At 38.2% G+C, this 26,719-nt stretch overlaps 1 protein-coding gene across 1 annotated transcript in view; it reads right to left on the bottom strand.

Moving 5' to 3' along the window:
- The window catches only part of LOC122787322 (hepatocyte nuclear factor 6-like), a 347,677-nt gene extending 325,702 nt beyond the window's left edge, over positions 1 to 21,975 (bottom strand). The window contains exon 1 of the mRNA XM_044053967.1: positions 20,833 to 21,975. Coding sequence (XP_043909902.1) covers positions 20,833 to 21,883 — 1,051 coding nt within the window. The 5' untranslated portion in view covers positions 21,884 to 21,975. The remainder of the gene's footprint in view (positions 1 to 20,832) is intronic.
- Positions 21,976 to 26,719: the final 4,744 nt, after the last annotated feature.

The raw sequence follows: 26,719 nt of genomic DNA, 5'->3' as shown, positions 1-26,719 counted from the left end.
AAATAATACAGAAAACAGTTAAATAGTTATACCAAATCAGACATAATATGAAAACTTTGGTTAAGAAAATATAAAAGTTATATGACAATGATTTAATAGAGAACTTTATAGCCAGTTTATGGAGAAATTATTTTTTTTATTAGCATGCATTTTCTGAAGGATATCAAATGTGAAACCCAAATCTATGTTATTATTTAATGACTTCAGTCCTCGATGATTTTACTAAAATATAAAGCAAAATCAGGACATTCTGTAAAAATCTGGACAACTGAGAGCTATGCTGTGGTAAATGTTTGATTTTCTAGAACATTACTGAAGATTACAGTCAGTCAATGTCATTCATGAGAATTTCATACTTACTTGCAATCTGATGTCCTATTAACTTATGTGAATTACAGCAGCAATATTTAATCATTGTCCCTGATTTGGGACCTTTACCCCCCACCAATTATTTTTGGCTTTGTCCAGAATTTTTATGCCAGTAAGTTGAGAGGTATGGGGGGAGCATGCCTTGAGCGATTGCGCATATCAAGCTTTATGACTCAAAGCAGATTGTCCATGGCATCGTATAAACCCTAAGCTTAGGAATGTAGCCAGAAAATTCAATTTTTTATTCACAGTCTTAAACTTGTACTCCAATCTACAGTTTACATTTTGAAAATATATAAATGTAAATTTCCTCATAGTTTGTCCCTACACGCTGAAATGTTTGTGCATTTCTTAATGGCTGACCGCTTTTAGTGTATTTTTTATTAAATGTAACAATTGTGCATTAGTTTACAGATAGGCATAGATACAATCTGGGAAAAGCAAAAGCAGTTAAGTTCAGATATGTGTTCCAGTCATAGGTAGGTAGGTAGGTACTAGGCTATTGGCCCATGGGCCTACGTAAGCCTAGCCAACAAGGTCCCCTGGCTTACGCCACCCAAGAAAGTTATTTTCCTGTGCCACTGTCGAGCAGAGACACAGAAGGGATCCCCGGGGTATATTTCCTATAGGTTCATATGTAGGTACTAGGCTATCGGCCCAAGGGCCTACGTAAGCCTAGCCAACAAGGTCCCCTAGTTTACGCCATTTGTGCGTGATACTGTAAGTGCGTACCCGCCGGCTGGTTTGCGCAGATGTTGGCATGCCGTGGGCATAACTTCCATTTTCCTCAATGTAGCGCGATCTCGGAGTTAGTATATTTAATTTGCAGGGGGTGTGGGGTGCAGGGGGACGCAACCCCCCCCCCCCCCAACCGAAAAACGTAAAAAATGCATTCTGTTTGGTTGTGGGCATGTGATGGGCGGAATTAAGGCGGCCATTGCACAGCCGGTGGGATACGCATGGACAGCATTGCCAATTTCTTTGACAGCTGTAGAATGACTTCAAAAAGCCATCAGGTTTCTGATAACTGTTCACAAATAATGTGGTGGTTTGAGTACAGAAGTGTGCCTAACTACAGTCTTTCTGTGCAGGTATCACAAATCACAACCACTGAAAGGTAACAGACTGGTCAGTTTGCTGAGCCCATTCAGAATGCTGTTTATCTCTATATGTATATGTTATCACTGAAGGTGTAATGTAGTGATAGTATGATATAGATGTGGAATACTGTGCGGGAGTATTAGACAGGGATAGTCTTTAGCAGCCCTCAGCACGTTTTAGATGTGTAATAAAATGCAGGTTTTGCTCATGCACACTTCTGTTTTGCCTGTAACCTCTTATGTGCGCTGCTTGATAGCATGTCCACAGTTATTCACTGCTAATGTGCTTTTCACTTGTGCACTGTACTGCGACCGTGGAGTTATTACTCATAAATTAGGGGATGAGGCGCCTCTTCCACTTCAAAGCATACTAATAAGGTACAACGTGACTTATTTTACTGTATCAGTAATGTAGTGGGCTGGTGATGGTGCACCACTAAAGATGAAGTGACACTCGTTAATGCGCGGTAATCTCTATGAATGCTGCTCTCCAGGGATTTGTTGTCAGCATACATTTCAACTGCCCAGATTTTCGCAGAATATCCAGATTTTTAGCCCATATTTTGGTCTGCTCCTCATAAAAGTTGTGGTTTTATAGCAAATCACTGAGAATAGAAGTCAATAAATAATGACATGCATTTGAGTTTCAGACATCATCTTTTTCAAAAATGCACGCTATATTTTAAATTGCTGCCCCTCCCCCCCCCCCATTATATTAGCCTTAGTCTAGATTTCTTATGCTAAGAGGCTGATAGGTACGGTTGTTATTAAGCTATTCTTCGGCACCATAAACTTTCAACAACTTTACACTTAACTATTGTATACTACAAAAGCCTTCAAACTTTACATTATAAGTTCACAAATATTAGCGTTTCTCATTTTACGAAAAAAAGGCAAACAAATAATAGACTGAATAACCGATTGTAATAATAAGTAAGGAATCTCTGAAGAGAAACAGTTAGGCGTGATAATAACAGCATGAAAAGGGGCCCCTGGGATCAACATTCTACCCAGCCATCAAATGTATAACTATAAACTAATACCCCTCATAGTACTAATTCTGAAATTGCATGTGTAGAAGGAGCAGGTGTGAACCTGGGGAGAAGATCATAGAGGTCGGATATAGCCAGTAGTGTGTTTGTGTGTGTGTGTGTGTGTGTGTGTGTGTATGGACAAAGGTAGTCATGCCACTTGTTGCAGACTGGATAGCAACTCGAAGTTCTAATCAATCAGAGAACAATAAGAATATGACGTCATATTACAGGAGGTGAGTGATACACCTGATGTTATTGCTCCAAATTAGTATGAAGCGTGGCCGTTACTTCGGTATGAATCTGGACTGATAAGGTTATTTTTACTGTTCTTAAGTTTTTGCCTGGTGAAATTAAATGATTTTATGACTCAGCAGTACTTGTTATTTAATTGACTGCCTATGATAAAAACACTTCATTTGCCAAATGCTCCGGTGTAATTAGATACTGAAATACATTTTTCTGTCGCACTGAATGCATGTTAAAATAAATAATGATTCCTTGTAAATAAACAAAGGTCGGTACAGTGAACGAATAGTTATTGTTAATGTTAATGTCTAAAACAGTTAATTAGTAATTGAAGATCCGTAATGTATGCTGGAGACAAAACGTTATCTGCTGAAAATGAATAACAACATTTTACTAAAATCTTCAGCTCTCTCATACGTATCAGCACTCGTCTACCTGCCTATTAACCAATTTACACAAATGTGAAATGTTCCTGTCGTAACTAATCCTTCAACAAACCACTGCCGGGTTGCCACCAAGTATACCACTAACCCAGAGCTAGTTAAATGATAGTGACTCTGACTCTCAGACGCGTTACCACCTGTCCCACTTTGCGAGGGACAGTCCCTCTTTGAGTAGTTGTGTCCTGCAAAAAAATTGTAAAATTGGCAAATGTCCTGAGATTTTACAGCAAAATTATTTCCTATATTTTATGTAATAGTTGCATAAAACAGTTATTCTGTGCCTGAACACCTAAATGTTATAAGAAACAGAGTAAGCAACTAAAATGCTACTAGAATAAGCTTTTATTTAGGCAAAAAAGTGAAGTTCATTCTTTTGTACTGGCCATGGATATGTTTCGGCCTGCAAAATCTGACATTTGTACCAAAAATGTCCCACTTTGGGCATTTGAAAAGGTGGTAACCTACGGGTTGAGTAAGGAAGAGCGTGTGTGTGTGTGTGTGTGTGTGTGTGTGTGTGTGTGTGTTTATACAGGTCAGACTGGAATTGAAATGGCAATGAATGCGTACACAATGACTGCAACACATATGAAAAATTAATAAGTTATAAAAGCAAAGAAAGATTGTGTGATTAATAACCCTGATCATAGCTCACGGCTTTTTGCTTTAGAGTCACAGACAAAACCAACCAAACAATCAACCAAATAAGCAATAAATGTCGGTCAAGGGCTAGATTTTGGACAATGTATTACTATTTCTCAAATTCACGTAGAAAAATAACGATACTTTTCCCCTATCAAAATGGATTTTTTGAACTGTAAAAAGTGTGAAATGTTAATGTTTGGCATTATTCACCGGCTGCAGTTCTCGACGATGTATCAGTAAAAACATCAACAGTTTTACCAAGGGAAAGAGCAAACTGAGGCAAAAATCAGGGACGTTCGGCAAAATCACGGACAGCTGAGGTATGACCATCAGCATGTGTGTACAGGTTGTTACAGATTGCGAGGAGTCTTTTCGCCCCCCCCCCCCCAAAGAAAAAAGAAAAGAAAAACAGAATGCTTGTTGCCTGTGTACTCATAACTCTCTGTGTATAGCCAATATTGTGACCGAAAGTGATAACGTACTGGACCAGTCCACCTGCCCAGTTAGCAAATAAAATACGTTCAGTTTTAATTACACCGACTGAATTGTACATCCACTTTAAGGAAGTAATCCCAGTATAACACTCAGGTGGAACTTTTGCAAACACATCCTACAGCGGTATATTGCGTTGCACCAGGAAGAACAGCCTCGTATGGTGAATACATCAGTATCGCTATCAGTTGATTTAACTTTTTAATCAGTTCGTTTACAATGCAAACGGGGGAGCTTATTACTGGCAAAACAGTATTTCAAGGAAATATCAAATATATGCAAATACAAAACTGATTGCTATGAAATAAGAATGAGGCTTCCTGCTGAAGCTTCTTGCCACCTGCTGTGCTTGCATTTTATTTATTTATTTATTTATTTGACGTTTACACGCGAATCTTGAAATATAATTCAGGCATTCTCTTAATAACGATGACTACTTAAGCGTCCTGGCTTTTTTTAACTTGCTACTTTAAAGCCAATGGATGTGATTGTACATGTGTGGTGGTGGTCCTGGTAGTGGTATGTAGGCTTACAACATCGCAGGTTTGAGCTACACACCACAGCACCTGCTCTAAGACCACAGCAGCTAACAAGCTTGTGTTTAAGATATGTATCGTATGGCGCCTAAAAAGCCCAAATTACGAATTACTGTTTTAATACTTACTATGTCTTCTGACTGCTCATATATGCTTAGTTACAAACGGATTCTGCAAAGAAAAAAATGTCAACAATCCGATTACAACCACCTAACTGTAAAACGTTTTTCTGCATTTCTTTGTTCTTAGCGTAAAGTGTGTTTTCCTATCAGTTTTGTTTAATTGTATAACCAGCTGTAGTGGTGTACAGATTTAAGAATCCAGTCCCCAAGCTGGAGGGTCTGGCATTGCTAGTTTTCGTGCTGATAGGACTGATTTTGTAGAAAGGTGGCGCTAAATATCCAGATACTGCTCCACTAGGAGCTGAAATCAAAATCGTTTTGCAGTGCTTAAAAGCTAACCCCCCCCCCCCCCCCAAAATGGTAAACGCATTCAGAAGAAATAACACAGAATTATATTATGGAAGGACTGGTAAAATATATAATACACAGGTGGTCACAGGCCTACTAACTGCAGGTCTGCCTTAAAAGTGCAACGCAGTTACGGGCTGTAATGTAGCCAGACATATTCAGTGTACTCCAGTGAGTACATTTGTTTGTTTGCAACTTTCAGAATCAGCATGGCTTATGCATCCCAAAGCTGTCGAGAGCACCCTGAATTAATATCTACACCAAGACTATGTAAGCAATGCGCTTATACACACCCCCACTCTTGAAACAATAGCATATTCTAATTCATGTAGGGAAGAATGGTTGCTGAAAAGGATGCATTATTTCTTCACTGATTACGGGGCAGTATTTGGAAAGGTGCATATTCGTTCTGAACATGAATTGGCTGCAGCAGTATAATGCTTGACGTGAAAAATGAAAATTGGATTCAGTACCCCTAGCTGCGCCCGTGGAGCACAGGACTAAGAGAAAGCTACCTGTGGAATAATTTCATATCTCTCAACTGTACAGATTTTCGCAGAATGTCCAGATTTATGCCTCATATTTTTGGAGTGTTCCTCCTAAAATCTGTACTTTTCTGGCAAATAGCTGAGGATTTAAGTCATTAAATAATGACAAACATTTGAGTTTGACTCCACATCCTTAAGAAAATTAATGCTAATGCAAAACCTATTATTCTATCAACTTTCTAAGTTTCTAAGAGCAATATTTAAAATGTGTCCCTACTTGTACATCATTTTAGGCTTTGTCCAGATTTTTTGCTCTTAAGAGGTTGAGAGGTATGGTGGAATTGTGTAGACCTATGCATCACCTCTGTAGCTTCCTTGTGTAAAAAGGTGAATGGCAAAGGGAATAGAATAGTGTAGAAAGTGTGGAAAGCATACTTCTCAACTGTGCTGATTTTTGCAGACTATTCAGATTTTTGCCTCATATTTTTGGTCTGTTTCTCATGAAATTTGTGGTTTTCTGGCAAATCACCGAAGACTGAAGTCACTAAATATTGGTATATATTTGAGTTGCAAACTTCATATCATCCAGAAAAATGCATGCAAATGCAAATCATGTTATTCTAGCAACTACCAAAGTTTGTAACAACAATATTTAAAATATGTCCCTATTTTTGGGCCTTTGCCCATCCGTTATTTTAAGCGCTGTCCAGACTTCTTGCACTGTGAAGTTAAGATATATAGCGGAGAGGCGTTGATAAAAGTATAATTTAGGCTGCTAGCATCCCAGAAGAATGATTTAGAGACAGGTCCGTACCACCTATTTAATTGCCCTTATCTGTCACTTGCAGCAAGCACCTCTCACAACCCAAACCACTTGTGCACAGTGGCAGCCCTACATCCTGCACTGGTTCTAAGGCACTAACTGTGTATTGCCTACAATTCCGGAGTCCTCATGTGAGGACAGATACAGCAGGAAGAATAAACATGGTTTAGCTATTGTGCACAATACGGAACATAAAATGTTACTGGTTCGCAGATGGGTATAAATAAAGTATGTATTTATTTATTTATTTATCCATCGAACTTATCCATATTCATTCATTCATTCATTCAATTTGGTAACCGGGGTGGAACACTGATCCAAAATGACTTATTTCAGCCGCAGCCTGGACATATATAAATGGCAACAGACCTACAAGTTAACAAGAAATATTATGAATAGAGCGAAAAGTTTTGTGAAGGTAGAAATGAATCAATAACAGTAATAATAATAAATTGCACAGAATAGGGGGCAATAGGAAGGGATTGTTAGTGTAAGGATGGAAGATGAAGAGAGTGAAACAGTGAAGGGACAGAGCAGAAATTGTAAAAGACAGCAAAGATAATGTAATGTCACACATAAATAAACTATATGCAATATATACAATGTTGAAGAGATGTCACATAGTGTCAGGGAAATAATGTGAGGAAGACAAAGGTGTCTGACTAGTGAAGGGGAGAGTGGGGATTAGGTGATTACTTAGCCGAGAAACAGATTGATGGAATTCACTATTGCCAAAAGGCAACGGTATGGGTCAAGAAGGAATTATATACTCAAAATTGTAAATAACACATTCCCAAGGCCCCAGTACGCTGAAGTGAAAGATCAAAAAGTAATATGTATTATAGTTAGGTGAAACTTTAAACTATAGCTAATTAAAAACTCTGGGTGCATCTACCTGTCCACGTGTATCTAGGTAAGCATATAAGTATTTACGATTGTATTTACGACTTTCTGTGAAACCTTTTATTACAGATCTCTAGTTAAATTAGTATAAAAACAAAACAGCAGACCGCAGATACATTCACACACGGTACTAGTCATAGTCTAACAAAGATATATCGTATCTGATTATACTCTCATAAACTGGTAAGAATAGTTCACCTTGCAAATATTGTGGAATCTTATCCTAATAGTAACAATTGCATCACTCCCTTCATGCACATCTCATCCTTCTGTGACAAATCAAAGCAGTATATAGCAATATAACTAACGGGACAAAGAGAGACATACACACAAAGCACGGCAGAAAAAAATCCCCAGCAAGATACGCCAGGCAGTTCCTATTCTTGCATTTCTTATACAAAAGCCAAGTCTTAACCTGACCTTCAAAGTCTCTGGAACAATTATGAAAACTTATAATATAATATGCGTCAAGTACTGTTATTAATCAGTTAATAAACATAACCCTTCAGTGTACAAAAGGGTAATAATAAAAAAAATACAGAACTGTAGGCACAGAACACGTCAAAGTAAAATATCTGTCAGTCAAAGTACGTTTTGCATACAAATAGAGTAACAAATAATGTATATAATAAACATTAAAAGCATTGGTGAGCAATATATATATATATATATATATATATATATACACACACACACACACACACACACACACACACACCATATATACCATAAATATTAGTCATTCAATATAGTTTCTGGTAGACTTTTTAAGCAAATTAGATGTACAGGTAAAAATGTGTTGTTTGTAACACAGAAATGCTTTATATGACTTCAAAATCGGGCGTCTGATAAGGCTACGGATGTTCTTTACCTCTGTCTTTGAGCTGGTAGCAGTGAAAGCACGATCATCGTTAGAACTGAAGTTTCATGTATTTAATTTTATTTAAGTAGATTACTGTTCATGTGTTAAAAATTGAATTAACATACTACCTAATTTTATAGTGCAGAGAGGGATGGAACATCATGCATAAATGACATATGCTGCATGCAAATTAGAATGCTGTTCTATTTAGTATTAGACATTTATTTTATTTATATTCATGTGTTCATTGTTCCTTGCAAAACATATCTGTACAAAGCTATCGGAAGAATTATTTAGCAGAAATAGTGGCGAGTCACCAGGACTGTCTGCTGACTATAGTGGATCATCAAAGCAATTACAGAATGTATATTAAGCAAGGCATACGACCAGTTACGGATGCTGAATTTCTCAAAGATTAAAGCAATACTGATGTTTAGCTTGCATTTCTCGTGTGTGTGTGTGTGCGTGTACCCGTGCGTGCGTGTGCGCGAGCAGAGAGTGGGCTTGGAGTAACACCATTCAATAAATGTTTTTTTTTTTTTGGGGGGGGGGGCAGAAACACAGGCAAATGGAATGCGACTTGATGTGAGTCATTCTCCGGTAATGCACAATTTGTAGCTGTTGTTATCTCTAAGACAATGTGATTCTGTGTCCTACTAATGTGTCCCAGTAAAAGTTGGAAATTCTGTTGTATGTTTCCAGACTGACAGAATGGGCAGAGTAAAGATAAGGACAATGCTGGCTAGTAAAACTGCTGCCGCTTTCCTTAGGCACGTTTGCGCTGAACCCCAAACTTAAGTGCAGGACAGACAGTTCTAGTTTTCTTGTCGGTTATGAAAGCCAACCAATATTATACTGATATGATGTTAATGTTATCTCAGGCTCTGGCTTCTAGCAGTCTGAAAGAGCTTAAACATGGGTTCTGTTTCAATATATGCATTTCTTGTATGACGAGGTATGCTGGGAAACAAACTGTGATCAAGCGCACTTATGTTTTTTTTTTTTTATTTTCTTGGTTTATGACTAGGTTAGATGTCTACTGATTTTACTAGAAGTCTATTCAATGAACAGGTTCCACTGCCTGTTCAGACGTCCAACACCAAGTAAACGATCCATTCATATACATCATGGAACAGCACTGGCAGTATGGGACACTGCCAGGGGAACTTCAGAAAGTCGGTGAACCATGGGATGAGGGGAAGAGGGGCTGGCTAATCCCACTGAAAATTGGTAAACTGCATGGCAAGGAGGGGGAGCTCATTCAAACATAACCAGTCTGAACACATTTCTTTTGCTTTTTTGCCTATGAGAACTAAAAGCACTAAAATGCTAAGATGACTTTTAGTAAATTAAGTTATTTGTCTGTGTATGCCTGATCGTACGCTTATGAGTAAAGCATAACATATTCTGCTGGATATCATATACGGTTTTGTTTAAGTTTCTGTGGTGAGGTTAGAGGTAATACTCTCAGGACACCGAATTTGCTGTTTACACGCCAAATTGTGTATCTAGATGCAAAATAAATCGGGTTGGTGTCATGACTTAAAATCTTTTCATATTTATCCTGCATGTGTTTCTTAATGGATATGATGCAATTATTAAATGTTGTACTTCGATATAATAAGTTTATTTGGATTTAAATTTCGGACTACAGCAGTGACACTAATAACTCTCACTACAAGATTGTCAGAAAATGTTACAAATTATGGACGTACCAGCTGTTCATTGTAGTGTGATAATGATGTCTTGATTTTAGCCAAACAGATTAGTTTGTTGTGTTTCTTTTTGTTTGCTGCATGTGTTTTGATGCGGTTGCATACATCTTGCTGGTTCTATAATAACATTTCAGAAGGAGCACTTTGGGACTGCAGTCTTTTTGATCACAGATATGGCAGTGGATGGGGGGGGGGGGGTGGCAGCGTTGGGAATCAGCCAGCAGTAAAAGCAAAGCCTAGAATGGAAATCAATAAATGTTCAGTTCGAGCCAACTCTATAGATCGGGCCTCAGGATGCACAGAACAGCTTGTGCAACACATGTGTTAACACACAGTGACTGTTGTTGCTACAATCTAGCCTAATCTCAAGGATATTTAAAAAAAATCCAGCGCTGGCACAGGAAACTAAGGAAATGTGCACACAAAGAGGTCAGTGCACAACAAAAGTCAAACGAAACTAATACAGAGGCTTCCCCCAGCTTGGAATCCAACTGCCCCACGATTTCAGTGGCTAATTTTATTTATTTTTTTTTAACTATTCAAATATGTTTAGAATGTAATAGTTTCCTTCACAAAAGTGATACAATGTGCACCAAAGCCGCTTTTCTGCTTGTTGAGTTTGGAGTATTGTGAGGAGGGGGTTCTAAGACGATGAAGCACTGGAATATCTCGATTAAAACGTCTATGTTCAACACTTCAAATGCTTAAGCGGAGTTCCTGTTTTAAAGTTGTACAATTCAATCACATAAAATTTTATTTTTAAGATACTCACCTGAGAGAATGAACCGCTCTTTAGATTCTGGATTAAAGTAACCCTATATGTGGTGCTTGCCTAGTCTGAAAATCCAAGCAGAATAGCAAACTAAAAATGCAAAGCAGTATGTCTGGATATTGGAGTTCTAACAATATTTAATACCTACAGCTACAACAGTGCTCGTCATTCTGCATTATAAACTTTATAAAATTGGGTTCAATACCTTTTTTTTCTCCTCGTCTTTTAATTTTTTTCTACAATAGGTATGCAGATCTATAAAACGTGCCACGGAAATAAAGCGAGTAGACGTGATCATGTTCAGTGCTGCAATAAGACTAGCTAGAGAAAAAGATGCACATTTAGTCGTAAATTAAGAGTTTCACCAGCACAGCTCTGGGTTCAACAGGAGCTAATATCTGTCTGCTACAGCAATTACATCAGGATAAGGCAATGATGTGAAAGAAGAATCACATTAAGTACACAGGTAGTGGATAACCCCACCACCACCACATTTTAACCTTTGGAAAGGAATCGAATATATATATATATATATATATATATATATATATATATATATATACACACACACACACATAGATGTGTGTGTAGTTTTTTTCCTGGTGGCGATTTTTCTTAAATCCACTTAAACGTTTAACAAATGAAAATCAATCCATGTTTTCTTTAAGGCCTTATTTCCTTATTTTTTTAATTTATTTTGTGTTACTTTACAAGTGTACTAAATACTGAAACGAACAGTACTGAATTATGTTTCCTACAACTATTTACAACACTACAGATAACGTGACAACTATAACTGCCTAACTTCAGAACGAACAATCATTAAAGCTCCTACCGGTTTCTGGTAGTATTGCTGTCTCAAAGCCAAGTGCTACTCTTAACATTTGGGTGTATTTTTTTGGGGGAGGCGGGGGGGTGAGTAATGTCACCCAGGCTACATCTTGATGCAAAATCTAGTTATGATTGTCTGCATGTGAAGTCGTGCACGCATCTGATGCTCTCCTTTAGTCTTTGTAACAAGCTAAGTCCCAAACTGTACAACTGTTTATTACCAAGAGGGATTTAACGGCTCAAATCAAACCGTATACAACTCAGTAACGGTCTTTCAGCGATTAAGAAAATAGTGTTTTGAGTTTATAGGTAGCTTCGCAGCTATAGTTGTCACTTTATATGTAATGTTGTAAATAGTTGTAGGAAACAAAATTCATTACTGTTCGTTTCAGTATTTAGTACACTTGTAAGCTATCACAAAAAAGACTTTAAAGGAAATCTGGATTGGTTTTCATTTGTCGGGACAACATATGCTGGTTAGGGCAACACGGTAACAAGCTATATTTTTGAACGCATACATGGGATCTCTGCTTGCATGAGGCTCAGCACCAGCTAAATGTAATAACATTAACTCTTGGAATTTATTTGTACTATGTAAAGAGATTTTGGTAGATTAAAATTAAATATAAAAACAGAAAGTAGTCTTTCTTAAAGAAGCGAAAAAAGGATAACTGAAAGTTAACGGCAGGTTACCACCTGGCATGCATCCACTGAAGTTGCTGGTTGCTTATTTAATGCATACCTCTCAGCTGTCCAGATTTTTGTCTCATAATTTCAGTCTGCTCCTCATAAGATTTGTATTTTTTCTGGCAAATCATTGAGGATCGACATCACTAAATAATACTAAACAATGACAGGAATGTCAATTTTGACTTCACATCCTTCAGAAAATACACAATAATGCAAAACTTGTTATTCTAGCACGTTTTTTTAAGTTTATAGAAACAGTATTTAAACTCTGTCCTTATTTTTGGGCCTTTGTCCTCCGTTGTTTCTGCCTTTGCCCAGATTTCTTGCACTGAGAGGTTGAGAGGTATGCCCGTATGCTATTCACAAATGCCACAGTTCCAGTCTAACACCAGTCTGTACTTGGAAGAGTTGAGACATGGGTGAAGATAGTCGCTGGCATTTACAGAAGACACATTTCTATTGTATGTTACACGTATTCCACTCACTGTTGTTGAAAGTTGCTCACATACTCATATTTCTAATTACGTAGTCAACCTGTGTATGCATGCCTGTAAACACCTAAACGTGTTTGTTTCCTACTCTAAACCATTACCTCCGTCCCTTCCTTTTATTCCCTCTCTTCCTTCCTCATTATTCGCGCTTTCCTTACTTCCTTCTCCTTTTCTATATTTCCTTTTCCATACAACGATTTCACATTTGCGAAACCTTGAATTTGTTTTTAAGTGTAGGTTAGTTCGGTTTTCTGCAAAAAGAAATAGGATGACTGTGGCAACTGTTTAATTGACCAGGTAGCCGTTTGTTTCTGCTTGCAAACTTTATGCAGCACCTCACAGAAATGTAACATTCTGGGGCATATTACAGAGATTATTATTATTATTGTTATTGTGTAGCATATGAGACTAATATGAAAAATAAACGACTCATTCAAAATCATGCATAGAACTGAACCCTGCACATCCACACTGCCTTCCTATCTCTCCATCTGAGTTTGTTAACCGAGTGGGTGCACTTGTCCGATGACCTACTTCAGTCACATAAAGAAAAGTTCAATAAAGCAGACACAGTCACATGATAACCACCTGCTACTGACCCCTCACGCGCACACATAAATAAATAAATAAATAAATACATACATACATACATACATACATATGCACGTACATACATACTTTTCTTTTTTTCCAAAATCCAATTTCCTTAAAAAAATCTTTAAAATTTATTCCTTAAATAATAGCATGATTATTATATACAAAACTGCTTGCAATCACAATCGGTGACAATCTTGACAGCATCACGAAAAGCCATCAAAAACGACGTACCCTTCACAGAGTAAAGACATTTCTTACAAACTCTGCCAAGGTAACTTTAACTACCACTTACCAATTACAATCTCATCTCTCGCATATGGAGCCCCTATCACGACCAGCCTATAATCCTCACTGAGTTCTAAACTTGAATAATATTCTACAACAAGGATGCCAGATTTGCTTGCAAAAAGCCTTACCTGACCCATAACTGTTTAGCTGTAAAACACAAAACTGTCTCAAACTTCTTCACCACCTATTTTATTTTCAGCTCATCTTAACCCACAAATTCATCTATACCCCATTTGCCTGTCCAGCAATTAGCCCCATACTCCAGTTATATCTACCAAACCGACTCTTTGGTCAAATGATAAACAACTGCTTACTATCTACAAACCGCAAAGGACTGCTGGGATCAGTCCAAAATTCCTATATCAATCAGATCTATTTCATACCTTCATATTTTCAAAGCATTACTAAAATACTTCCTCTTTGTCTCCTGGCTTTGTCCCTGCTACTCATCTAGGACATAGCTTCTCCTAACATCCTTCATCACTGTCTTTTACTTCCTTTTAAAGCCTAAACCACTTAGCCTGCTTATTCCCTGATAATACTTAACTTTACTGTAGTACTTAAACTACAAACTTGCTTTTCCCCTCTAATAACGCACTCTTTCGTATTTCTTACATTACTTCTATCTGTAAATTTTCAATAGAATGCTTTCAAATTTAATGTCTGTGAATATCAATTCAAATTTGTTATACTGAGTGTATGTTACGTATTCACAGAAACATCATTATAAAATTTGTTATTGTAAATATTGATTGCATTAAATTTGTTACCTTGGGGCTTTTCTACCCGGGCCTCTGCTGAACAAAGGGCACCTGTGCCCAGTCGGACATTCCCCGAAAAGAAGTGTCAATAAATAAATACATACATACATACATACATACATACATACATACATAAATAATAGCAGACTCGATTACACTGACACAAATACTGAAAATATAAAATATATAGTGATTGTGATTTACCTAAATGTAGCCGTGTAAGCGTGAGTGTGTTTATGTTTTAGTAACATTTATTAGGTTTGGTCAAGCTGCAATGCATTTACAGTGCATACTATGTGGCAAGATATGAAAACATCAATATGACAGAGGATGTCAGTTTTAATAATGGTCAAAATAAAACTAGCTAGCTGGATAGAAAGATAGAGCATGCGAGCGGTGACACACACACACACACACGTACGTAAAATTGTGACTTCTACTACTCTTAGATGTAAATCAATCCAGTGGCTTGTGATATGCAGGCAGTGAGCAGCCCTTGTCTTGTGGACCCCAAGCACTGCTGTTGCGGCACGGTGTTAGAGCCCCTCTGAATAATTAATGCTTTGTCTGCACATGGTCCTGGCGTTTGACTACAAGGGGAATTGGAGTGGAAAGGAGAGAAAGGCAGCAATTGCCATTTTATAAAGGGCCCAGCTTGTTTATCGATCTACTATTTACTGACTCTAACTAATACATCAGAATGGACTGTCGAGTTCGCAGGTCGAATGGATTGAGGGGGGAGGGGGTAGCTGAAACCCCTTTACTCCTTAACACCTCCCCTAATGCTCAGGCTTGGTTGGTTATTTTTACCCTGGGATGCACGCGCGTTTGTTTGTGTGTGTGCGTGTGTGTGTGTGTGTGTGTGTGGGGGGGGTAAGCTTTCTGCTGACACACCCAAAATGCAGGCATTTCTTTCAGTAGTCTCTCAATGTTAAAGTAGTTAAATCACTTTAACATTTAAAAATAAAAGATTGTTTAATGCAATATTTAATGAAAAAATACACTAAAATTAAGAATAATTGTGATTTTTGGAAAATTTTGTTATGGTGTATGCGTATGAATTGTTGTGTGGCACACCACCCTACAATTGGGGTGAGGTATTAATAAATGTGATTCTGTAGTGAGACCTATAAGTTCTAATGTGTTCAGTCGGCGAACTATGCCAATGGCGTGACAAACGAGCTGCTCTTATGTGGATGCCTGATAGCTGGAGGTAAAGAGTTAGTGCCACTTAGTAGCGTTCACTTTTGTGTTAACACGTTTGAGATATATACATTCAGTCAGAAAGTTTACACTCTAAAAGGCCAGGAATTCTGGATACATCACTAAAAAGTACAACAGCTAGCACTTCTTGATAAATACCCAATGTTAACTAATATAGCTAATGTGCTGGGATATACGTTTAGAGATGAAAAATTGTCATTCGCTAATTCGACCTGCCAACACTCTTTCTTTTCCATCACCATGCCTTGAGCACACTCTTAAAAATCAACACAAGCTCCCACCTTTTCCTCTGACAAACAAATACACACGTACAGTTACTGTGTCTCTCCCCCCTTTAAAAATAAATAGTTCATGGCATGTACCTTAAGTGAGCCACACCATTTGTCACAAGTGTTTAGTTCTTGGTGAAAAAAAATATCAACAATAAAAATGATCCGGGTCACTGCTGTGCCTTGATATTCCATTTTTAAGGAATGCTGCACGTCATTAATAGACTATCGGTATATTTTAGATAGCTGCCTACTCTTCCATAATCCATAGCTGGCTTCAAATAAGTACAGTGTGGCACTTCGGTAGATAGGCATGTATAGGGCAAACGGCTGTACATGCATATTGAGTTGACAGCAGAGTGTTGATGTAATCCTTCCCAGAAATTGCTCTGGAGCTTTTGCAGTTCAGGGTTCTGTTATTAAAGGTCTGAGGGTGAGATCCAAGGAAATCGCAGGATAAGGCATGCTGTGCATCTCTGCAGTATGGTTTTGGCATGAAGGAAATCCAGTGCTTACCATCCTCAAATGTGGATCACGTCTTGGAAGTACAATATTTAAACTCGAGTATTGTTCCCATTCAAAAGCCATTAGACTTGCTTTGATTTTATTTAACACGGTTTATGGTTGTCAGCAAGGTACTTCGTGATTTTTTTTGTAATTTTCCGTTTTCTCTTATTAAACGGTTAAACCACCTTGACGTGTGGTCAGTTTATAAACTGATTTTTCTATTGTCATTCATTCATCTGTACCTAGCTACAACCATCTCTGCCTCGGTCAAACTGAAACATCCAAATCACATATCATCTTCCTTTTGGTCATACTTCTTAAACTTCTTATTCAGCATTCCAGCATTAGCTACAAACTCGCTTTTGTCGGTGTACTTGTCATCGTTTTAGTGAAGACAACCTGAAATCAATGCAGAGATTTAAACCCCCCACACACATAGTGCTATCTTGATATTTTCCCTAAACGTACCTAGCCTCTCCCCTTGAAATTTTACAGTCCTTTCTTATACCGTGGAAACAGACGACAACAACAATAATAATACACTTGTGTGACTAGGTAGTTTCTACAACCTTGAGTCAGATGCAAAGTATTGTTCTTGCTTTCCCACAAGTCGCCAAAGAGGCAATCCATTAAATTTAATTTTACAAATATTTTTAAAGGTTGGAGTAAACGCAAGTTATGCCGACGCAAAACTGAATTTAAATATGTGACACGTGTGTAAGTCCCATTCACAAACAGCCTGAGATGAATAATCTGCTCAAAATAAGCAGTATCAGCACAGCAAGCACCAAAAAGATGCTACACCTTGGGAGCATTTCAGTTTGCTAAGGATTTTTTAAATGCAATTATTCTTACCAGTTGTAATATGCTATTTTTATGTGCTGCAGGCGCGTGCGCGCGCCCGGCATGCACCCTCCTACCCCCCCTTCCCACACACACGGATCACCCACGGGTTGCAATTTTAAAAACTATTTGAATAGGCAAAAAAAGAAATTGATTTTTGTGACCGTGATGAATTTGTAATAGTAATTCGAAGATATTGATTTCAGAGGATGAGTGAGTTTTCTTCCACCCCCACACCATTTCCACTTTCACTATAATTACTGTTTTAAATGTAATCAGTGAGATGTATTTCATGTATATTTATGAGAAACGTTTTTGGTTTTGTATCGGGTCCTAACACCTCAGTGCTTTCACCATTTTTAGTAGAACTGAAATCAGTCACTTTTCTGGGCAAATTGAATTTTTTAAATCACTTCTAGCAAGTTTATAGCCACACAGGCCTGTATAACTCGCGTGCACGTGGTGGTGATGGGGGCAATGTGTCTACTATGCGATGTAGATGGGATGGCTTGAAAACTCCGAAAATGTAGAAATGATTAACTCTATTCAGACATTTCCTACAAAAATAATGATATACATAAACAGTAGCCTGCACCGACCATTTCTGTCTGGGATATTGATGTTACCATTCAAAATAATATTTGTCTCCCCGTCTTTCCATTATTTGATGAGGTTTTACAACTAAATCTAACATAATAAAATATTTACTGATTGTGCACTTTATGTAATATGTTATCTTAACACTGATAACTTAAATAACCTTATTTAGTAGATCAACTGTTTAATTTTCATTTAAATGTCGAGCTTGTAGGCTGAGAATAGGTAAACCGAACACGTCATTGACTATGAGTGTTTTTACTAAATATAAAGTTTGACAATATTTTATGTTAGTTAAATATATGCTGATCTTTTACAGAGTTATGTGCGTTTTACTTTTACACACATACACAGATGCACGCACGCACACTGTGTGTATTTCATCTGTCTCTTTACCTACACAGATGCATATGCCTCGTCACCTTTTAGTAATCATATCAGTATCTATGCTTGCATGTGCACGCACAAATCCAATAAAATCGGATCTGAAAAGCAGATGCGAATTGTGTACATTTTACAAACTGTTGTGTTTATATAAAAGCCCTACATCCCCTGTGCTAAAGCTTGCACAGAGAGAAGACTATAATGTGCATTTCAATCACGATTAAACATGCGAGTTTCTATAAATCTCCAAGGAGCTGATCAACTTCACTGGTAGCTTACTTCTGCATTGTTGATCCTTCGCATCACGTCTCCCCTGAAGCTGCGCCGTTTTGCGTTTTTTTTTATTTTACCGTATAAGAAATAAAACATAACTGCTCAATTAGGTTTAACAACAGAGGCACTTAAAAGCCGATTCTGTGAGTATTTAAATCTTTATTTACCAGTGTCTTGTAAAGCCATGAACAATTTGCATTCCATTAACTGCTTTTCAATAGGGCATTGACTGGAACTAAAGGATGCCGCGATCCTTACCTAATTAAAGAGAAACCAAAGTGTTCCAAATGTATACGAATACGAGTTCAGTTCTGTAATTAGATTTGCTTACAGAAGAAATGTAAATGGCTACAGAAAAAAATCGCCGAGGTGGTGTAAATATATACATGCTTTAATGCGAATCTGTGGGTTGTGTGCACCTTTAGAAGAGGCACACACATACACCATGTATGTGTGTGTGTATACGCACACACACACACGAGTGCATGTGCGTGTGTGAAAACCTTAAGATGTACACACTATTGCTTTTGGCCACACAAGATGGCCCACAGGTCTTCTGCATTCTTCCAGAACTCAGGTCTTTCACATTTTTTTTAGAACTCAGATCTTTGAGTCTCAGGTCTTGCAAGTTTTTCTTTCTTTCTTTCTTTTCACAAGTTAAACCTTTGTGTCCTAAACCGACAAAAGAAAAAGGAAGAAAGAAAGAATAAGAAAGAGAGAAAGAAGGAAAGAAAGAATGAAAGAAATTACTGCAGTCCAGGTAACAAACAACATATAAAACTGACTCAATATTCCGTCTGAAAACATGGAAATGAAAAGAGCTGCATTTTCCTCAGAATACAGTAATACACAGACGTGCATACAATAATAAGAACAGTTTAATTACCTAATCCCAGACTTAATTCAAGGGAGATGCGTTTGCCTACCACAAGAAATAGGGGCAGCTGGAGCACTTTCTGCATGTTTAAGGTAGTAGAACAATTGTCCGTGTGCCCCTAACACCTATCCCTCTGAAGCTGCCTCCGTATGTGCAGATTAAGCGCGCACATATAAATTGTTAGCTAACTGAGATTAATATACTTGAAAGTGCATGCCTATGCGATACTGTTTAAGGAATCTTGTAATAAAATGCAAATGAAACAAAAGGACCTGTGGCCTCCAAGTCACGTGGTATATATATCCTTTCCTCTGCCTTTCACACGCACGCCATCTTTTAAGACAGGCATCTTAAAAGTGTTTCACCTGAGGGTACACAGTACTTAATAGCCATTGTTTATTGAGAATTGAGATACAAATGTTTTCCAACAGGTAAACTGCGTTAAGGAAAATTGTAGTTGCACACTCAGAAACTGAAAACTCGCAAAGTGATATGCAAAATTCTGACCAGATACAGACCTATCTGAATATCCACACTGTGGGCATACATTGTCAAGTAAGATCAGATAATTAAAATGAAGCATTTGCAGAATGAGCATGCCCGTGCTGTGGCGGCTGGGGTTATCGATCACAGTGGGAGAGAGCACAGATGATTTCCATACATTGATAAAAATCTAACAGCAAGCCTCTATTGTGCATTATGTCCAAATTAAACTATTTTTTTTTGGGGGGGGGGGTAATTACAATAGTTTGCAAGAGACATACTGTAAGCGCCCCATACCCTTTATAAAATGTCACTAAATAAGGTAATTGACTAGGCACGCCAATGCACGACATAAATGACTTCCTAGCATGGATATGTAGAGCTGATACACGAACAGGAAGGCCATATGCCGCTCTTAAAATCTTCATCTGTTAATGCAGTGAATGAGTGTAGGTATTATGTGGTGCTGGGAAACAACGGATTGCTATTTCAGACGTTTCCAGTATTAAGTCTGACTACTTCTTAGGTACTGTTAAATGTATCTCGTGTACAAGCTCACAGGATTGCGTGACTGCGGTGAAAAAATGCTGTAAAACGAGACTTAATGCAGCAGATAACCACATACCACTATATAGATACAATACATGCTGTTACATACAAAGACACAAACAGACCTTACACGGACGGCCGCTATTGTATAACTATATTTCAACCCGGATGCATACTACAGTTTGTTTGCAAATCTTACAGACACACACACACGAAAAAAAAAAAATATTCAACGATTATTAAAGAAAACTCATTTTGCAATTGTGTCCTTACCAGCGAGTCGAAGAGCAGACATTCTCTGAAATTCGGGTTCTTGCAGCCACTTCCACATTCTTCGAAAGGTTTCTCGGCCGGACTTGAGCTTACTCCAAGGTTTGGGATTTCGCAGCAGGTCAGAGAGGGTTCCTTGAGACCTACATAAGATCCTCTGAGCAAAGATGGCTTGGGGGATACTGTACCTCTTTAGCTCTGCAGTGATTCGTTGAGCCACTTCTTTGGTGTTGATCTCTTCGACTTGCCCAGAGCTGTTGGCCTGAGACCCTGCAATAGATGCTTGTCGGTCTCTGTCAGACAAAACCGAACCATTGGCTTGACCATGATGATGGTGACTGTGTGGATGCATGCCATTCAAATGGGACATCATGCCAGCCCCTGGCGCCCCCAGTCCTCTAGCTAAATGATCTTCACTCCTGGACAACATAGCAGCATGCGTATCAAAGCCATTGGGAGAAAGCATCTTGTCGTTGGTTAGGTGTCCACTGGGGCCATAAGGGGTTAGAGGCTGTTGGGAGTTGTGCAAAGGTCCGAGGCCATTGGACAGAGGTGAAAGTGGTTGCCCCATGGCTGACATGTCTTTTGGATAGTGGCCATACAGATTGCCCATGGAAGCCAAACCTCTGTCATCTCTCATCAGGGTGAAGCTGCCGCTGACATTGCCAGTCAGCCTTTGGTGAGGGTGGTGGTGATGGTGGTGGTGAGGATGGTGAAATTTGTCGGATACTGTCGTAATGGGAGGCAGGTGCTGAAGAGGGGTCAAGGTTGTGTAAGTGCTGCTGAGGCTCATTCCAGAAGGCGATTCACATGGCATACTCATAGCTGAGTGCAACGGGCTGGACAAAGTGTGGTCAGTGCGATAGTCGCTACCCTCTAGAATTGAGGCCATGCTGGAGACCATGGCAGGCCGGCCATGCGAGACCAAGTTCCGATGAGCAGCCTGCCTACTGTGCGGTGAGCTCATTAGCTCCCCAGGCTGCGAATGGGGCACGCCGTGATGGAGATTCCCAAGGTTTTCCATTGTAAGTTCCATGTTGTAGTATTCTTGCATATGCTGATTCAAAGCTGAGCCATTGATTCTTGCAATTTATATTCAATCCAGCATGATCTGATAAAGACTGTTGACTTCTGGCTGGAATAGGACGCGACGCTTTGGTTTAGCTTATTGCCTTGCTCCGGCAGCTCTAAGTGCTGTATGAACCTTGTGTTTGGATGCACTACGTCTGCTGCTCGCCGGCTGCAGATTGCTTGGAGCTCGTGAGAAGCCAGCCTCCATGTCACAGGCTCTCGTGACGTCAGCGCGATCGCAGCTGCTCCGCTTACTTAAGGCACTTATTAGCCAGAGGCCGAAAATCAGGCTCCAAAAGGCAGTGCACTGTCCGGGAAAAGGTTGCCGGGGTTTTATGAGCTCTAGCAAAAATTCCCTGTACTTGAGATGCGTGTTGGGGTTGCTATCTGTGCATTAAAATCCCAGCTGTTTACAGTGCGTATTCAGTGTGTGGTATTGATCGCAGGATTGAGTGCGTGCTTTGAATTTGAACCATTTATGATCAGATCTATCACGTCCTAAATTAAACATAGAACTGATAGTTTGTGTGTACAGCTGCGTATAACACTGCAGCTTGTATGTATATTTGTATGCTTTTTGGATGCAAGTATCAACGACTTCTACGCCGCATCATGCAAATAAACACTCGATGTAAATAAACAGTGCTGTTTGTTTTCACAATTCCTAACTATAGTTATTTACCAGATAAAGTCACTTCTGCATACACTTCCAAATGAAATAGGAAAAGGAGTGTCTCATTGTAGGATACATATGTGGATCTTCTGGGACGGAGTGACAACCAAAAGTCATAAATGTGGCGTCAGTATTCCCCAGTGTCTCTAACTGCTGGAGGAGGCGGTGGTAAACAGCCCTTATGCTTGTTTAGCCAAGAGTATCCCCTAGTACCTCTACATAAACAGGCTACCAGGCTAAGTAAATGCAAATCATTCAGTACTACTGTATAATGTATATTTGTGCGCTGCAAATTTGTACAACAGTGCATACAAACTAAGCAAAACCGCTACGTTTTAAAAACCTAAGTAGCATGTCTTGCACATAGATGTATAGACAGATAGATGCAGCGATGCTGCCCCTATCATATATCTCCCTATCTATCTGTAGATATAGAGATAGAGGTACACACATCATTTTGATATTTTGATCACACTTGGTTGCATAGCCTTTTTGTAAGTCCAACACTTGTATCGTGCAATAATTTCAAAATGTTATATTTCACTATGATGTATTACCATTTTGTTCTAGTCGAGTTTTTTTACAGGGCCTTATGTCAACAAAGTAAATTAAATTAAAACAAATTCAGTACTAACTAAACAAATTGCGTTTATATATCTGTATCTGTTTGTCTGTCTATCTATCGATAGATATATTATCACGGATATGCTATATGCACACACTCTGAAACAAATACATGTCAGAAGACACAGTGACTAAAAGTTTTGCTGTTTGCTCTTCGGTTTTTATAATGTTAAAGGGATCGGCACTAAGGAGGCCAGACAGACTAAATAAATATACTTTGACAAGTGGTATCTTCCGAATGTGTGCGTCCGAATTACCATTTTCGTCAAACTGTAATTAGAAACTATAAATGGCCATGCTGATGGCGAACTTTTAACAGCTAAGCGTGCTTCTGTATCAGTTACTCATTAACAGTTTTTAAGAAATTAAATTCCATTTTCATGAGCTGATACGCCAGGTAATATACCTAGGAGTGTTAAGTGCAATTTCTTGTCTATATATCTACACACACACACAAACACACACACACACACACACACACACACACACACACACACACACACACAGATGGTGATGTTTCTATATGTAAGAAAAAGTGGTTCTGAAGTGTAGGACACCGAATAAAGCAAAGTTACAGTTTAACCAAGTAGTAAATATAAGACATGCAAAACAAATCACGATGAATCAGTGCCTAAAATGCAGAGTTTAATAAAATCCAGTTTTTCCCAGTATTCTAATAATTCAAATTATTTTCACAGTGCAATTGGAAAATCAGTGTCCATGACAATGGACAAACTTTAAATCCGGTTCTCAGTCTTTTATCTTGTGTAAACGCTCTTTCATTCATATATCCTTGTTTATATTCCGTGTAAGACTAGTAACTAAAAACTTGGCCTTTGAGACAGATGGAGATACATTTCTGTAATAATGTGTGTGAGTTTGGAGGTGGGAGAAAAGCCAATTACTCTGAATGAAATACTCCTCCTGTACTGTGAGTACGACGTGATACCCAGTGGAGAACGAAAACTGATAATAAAACAGGATGATTTAGAGGCGTGAGCACACAGTTTACATACTGACACTTTAATCCTGAGTTTACATCAAGTAAATGTTGAACACGATTCTCTACAAATATGGCATACGTTACACACAGTTTACTCCCCCACTAACCTAAAACCTTGCCTGTCACTGATGCTCTGTAGTACTGTGATGCATCTGCTGGGTATTTTGGGCATACTGCAAAATGATTTTAATAGAATTTGGAATTGCAAGAACAAGACATTTAGCCGAAACCTGAACACAGAGAATGTTTTTCATTTTAAAGAATGTGGCATCTGTCATGAATGGGTAATCAGGAAAAGCAGTCAGTGCAGAAATAAATACTTGGGACTCAAGATCAGTTAAGAGTATTTCTGCTCTTTTGTGAGCGCAAAAGGTCAATACATGCGCCTATACAAAACGTTAATAATCCACAGAGCCCCCAAAGGGTATCATTCTCCAACAAGACTACGTAAAAGAGACAAGTTAGCAACAGCAGCTACTGAAGATTTGGAATACACAGTTCAGATCACTTCCATATAACATTGAGATTTGTGATAAATGTACACATACATTAAACTGAATGAAGAACACTTATCTAATAGGGACAATATGCCTTTCTGGTTGCTTGGTAAAAACAATGGAGTGCAACATCGGATAAGACTGCATACTGGTGGATAAAGTCAGCGATTGCATTATTTTTGACTGACAATAAAAACTGGAAAGGAATTTAATGTGTAATAGGCTGGGGACTTCATTTTTAGTAACCTGTAGAGCCATTAGAAATACTAATGTGAAATAAATAAACTCAAGTTGTTTTATTATTGCTTTTTTAATTATAATATATCGTTAGAATGATGTTATAACTTGAAAATGCTTTTGTAAATCATTTCACAAGACAGTGGGTCATTAATAAAGGGCTGATGTTAAAAAGGAATACACACACACACACACACACACACACACACACACACACACACACACACACACAGAGTGTTGGCTTAGTTTTCTAGTTTCATCAGTGAATATTATTAATATACACTAAAATAAGAACTGAAAATAACACGTTGATAGATGAATTTCATTACTCAGTAGTACACAATTAGTATTACTCGTTTAAATATCAGAGCTTTCCAAAATACAATATATATCTTCTGGGATAATTTAGTCTTTCCATATGATTTTATTATGCTAAAAGCTTCCAGCATCTTTACCGAAAATTGGGAAATAATGTCTAGCACACTTGGACGCGGACATATATGAGGAAATGCTGATGAACGGTTCTACTGGAATCGGGCTTGTCATCCGTCAAGCATTCTGGAATCCTAAGCAAGTTACTTAACCTCACGTGTTTTCAGAGACGACTAGTGGAAATCAAAAGCTCTTGTTTCAGTAAATGCCCCCGTTTAAGGAAAGCTGATTCTCACCCCAACCCGTCTATCTTTATCACCCCCCACACACACACACACACACACATACACCTCTGCACAGAATAAACTTGGCTTCAGATCACAGAGACAGTGAAACCAGAGCTCTCAACCTTCCATATCCAAAATGAGGAACACTAGCCCTCATAATGTGGAACAAATGGGCAAAATGTGGAACACATACTAATGGCTTGCAAACAACTTCAACTAGGAAGGTCATGGGATGGTTAAAATAGGCTGGTTTTACTTATAAAGAATATCTTTTAATGAATTAATATTATTTTCTATTTATCATGGATTTCACTTAAAAAAATTCCTAACACTGAATGTGTGACAGACTCTTTCAATGTGGAACTTTGAGGAACTTCGAGGAACATTAACTTTTAAGACCCCAAATGAGGTACATTCCTTGTAATGAGGTACACTTGAGAGGTATGAGTGAAACTGAATTGAGATTTTAAGATTCAACAAGTAGGTTACATGAAAGCTTCTGTCCAGATAACGTCACTTTAGGACTTTTTAACTTTATTTCCCACATCTTTTATGATTCCTTACACATCGCAAGAAAAATATGATTGTATAAACTGTGAAAGAGACTGCATTTCAACCCCCACATACATACATACATATATAAATAAGTAAAAACTCATGTATATGTAACTTTAGTTTATTAAGCTGTAGCATACATAACACTTAACCTTTTACCTCTGGAATAAGGTACCCACCCATAAATAATCAGGGACACTTTTTAAGATATTAACACTATTAACTTAAGAACTAGACAAAGTAAATGTATTTTTGATGTAAAAGAACTATGTAAATCTAATTGTTGTTATTATTTATTAAGCGTAATCCACCACCTTTTCTTCTCAAATCGCTAGTTTTAGTTGGGATTTGGAGGGACATACCAACATGTTGAGACAAAACCATGGACATGCCCAAATAGCGATGACTTTCGAGAAGTGCGACCATACAAAATATTTTTTTATGCACGTATTAAAGAACATTTAGGGATTTTTTGTCCTAAAGGCTTAGCACATTGCCATTTTCATGTTTTTTTTTATTCCCACAAGACACAACTCCCTAAATACGGACTGCCCTGTGTAGAGCTGGACAG

Source organism: Protopterus annectens, chromosome 13.part0 (assembly GCF_019279795.1).
Source record: "Protopterus annectens isolate FY-2018-M chromosome 13.part0, PAN1.0, whole genome shotgun sequence".
NCBI lineage: Eukaryota > Metazoa > Chordata > Ceratodontiformes > Protopteridae > Protopterus > Protopterus annectens.
This window is presented reverse-complemented; position numbering and strand designations above follow the sequence as displayed.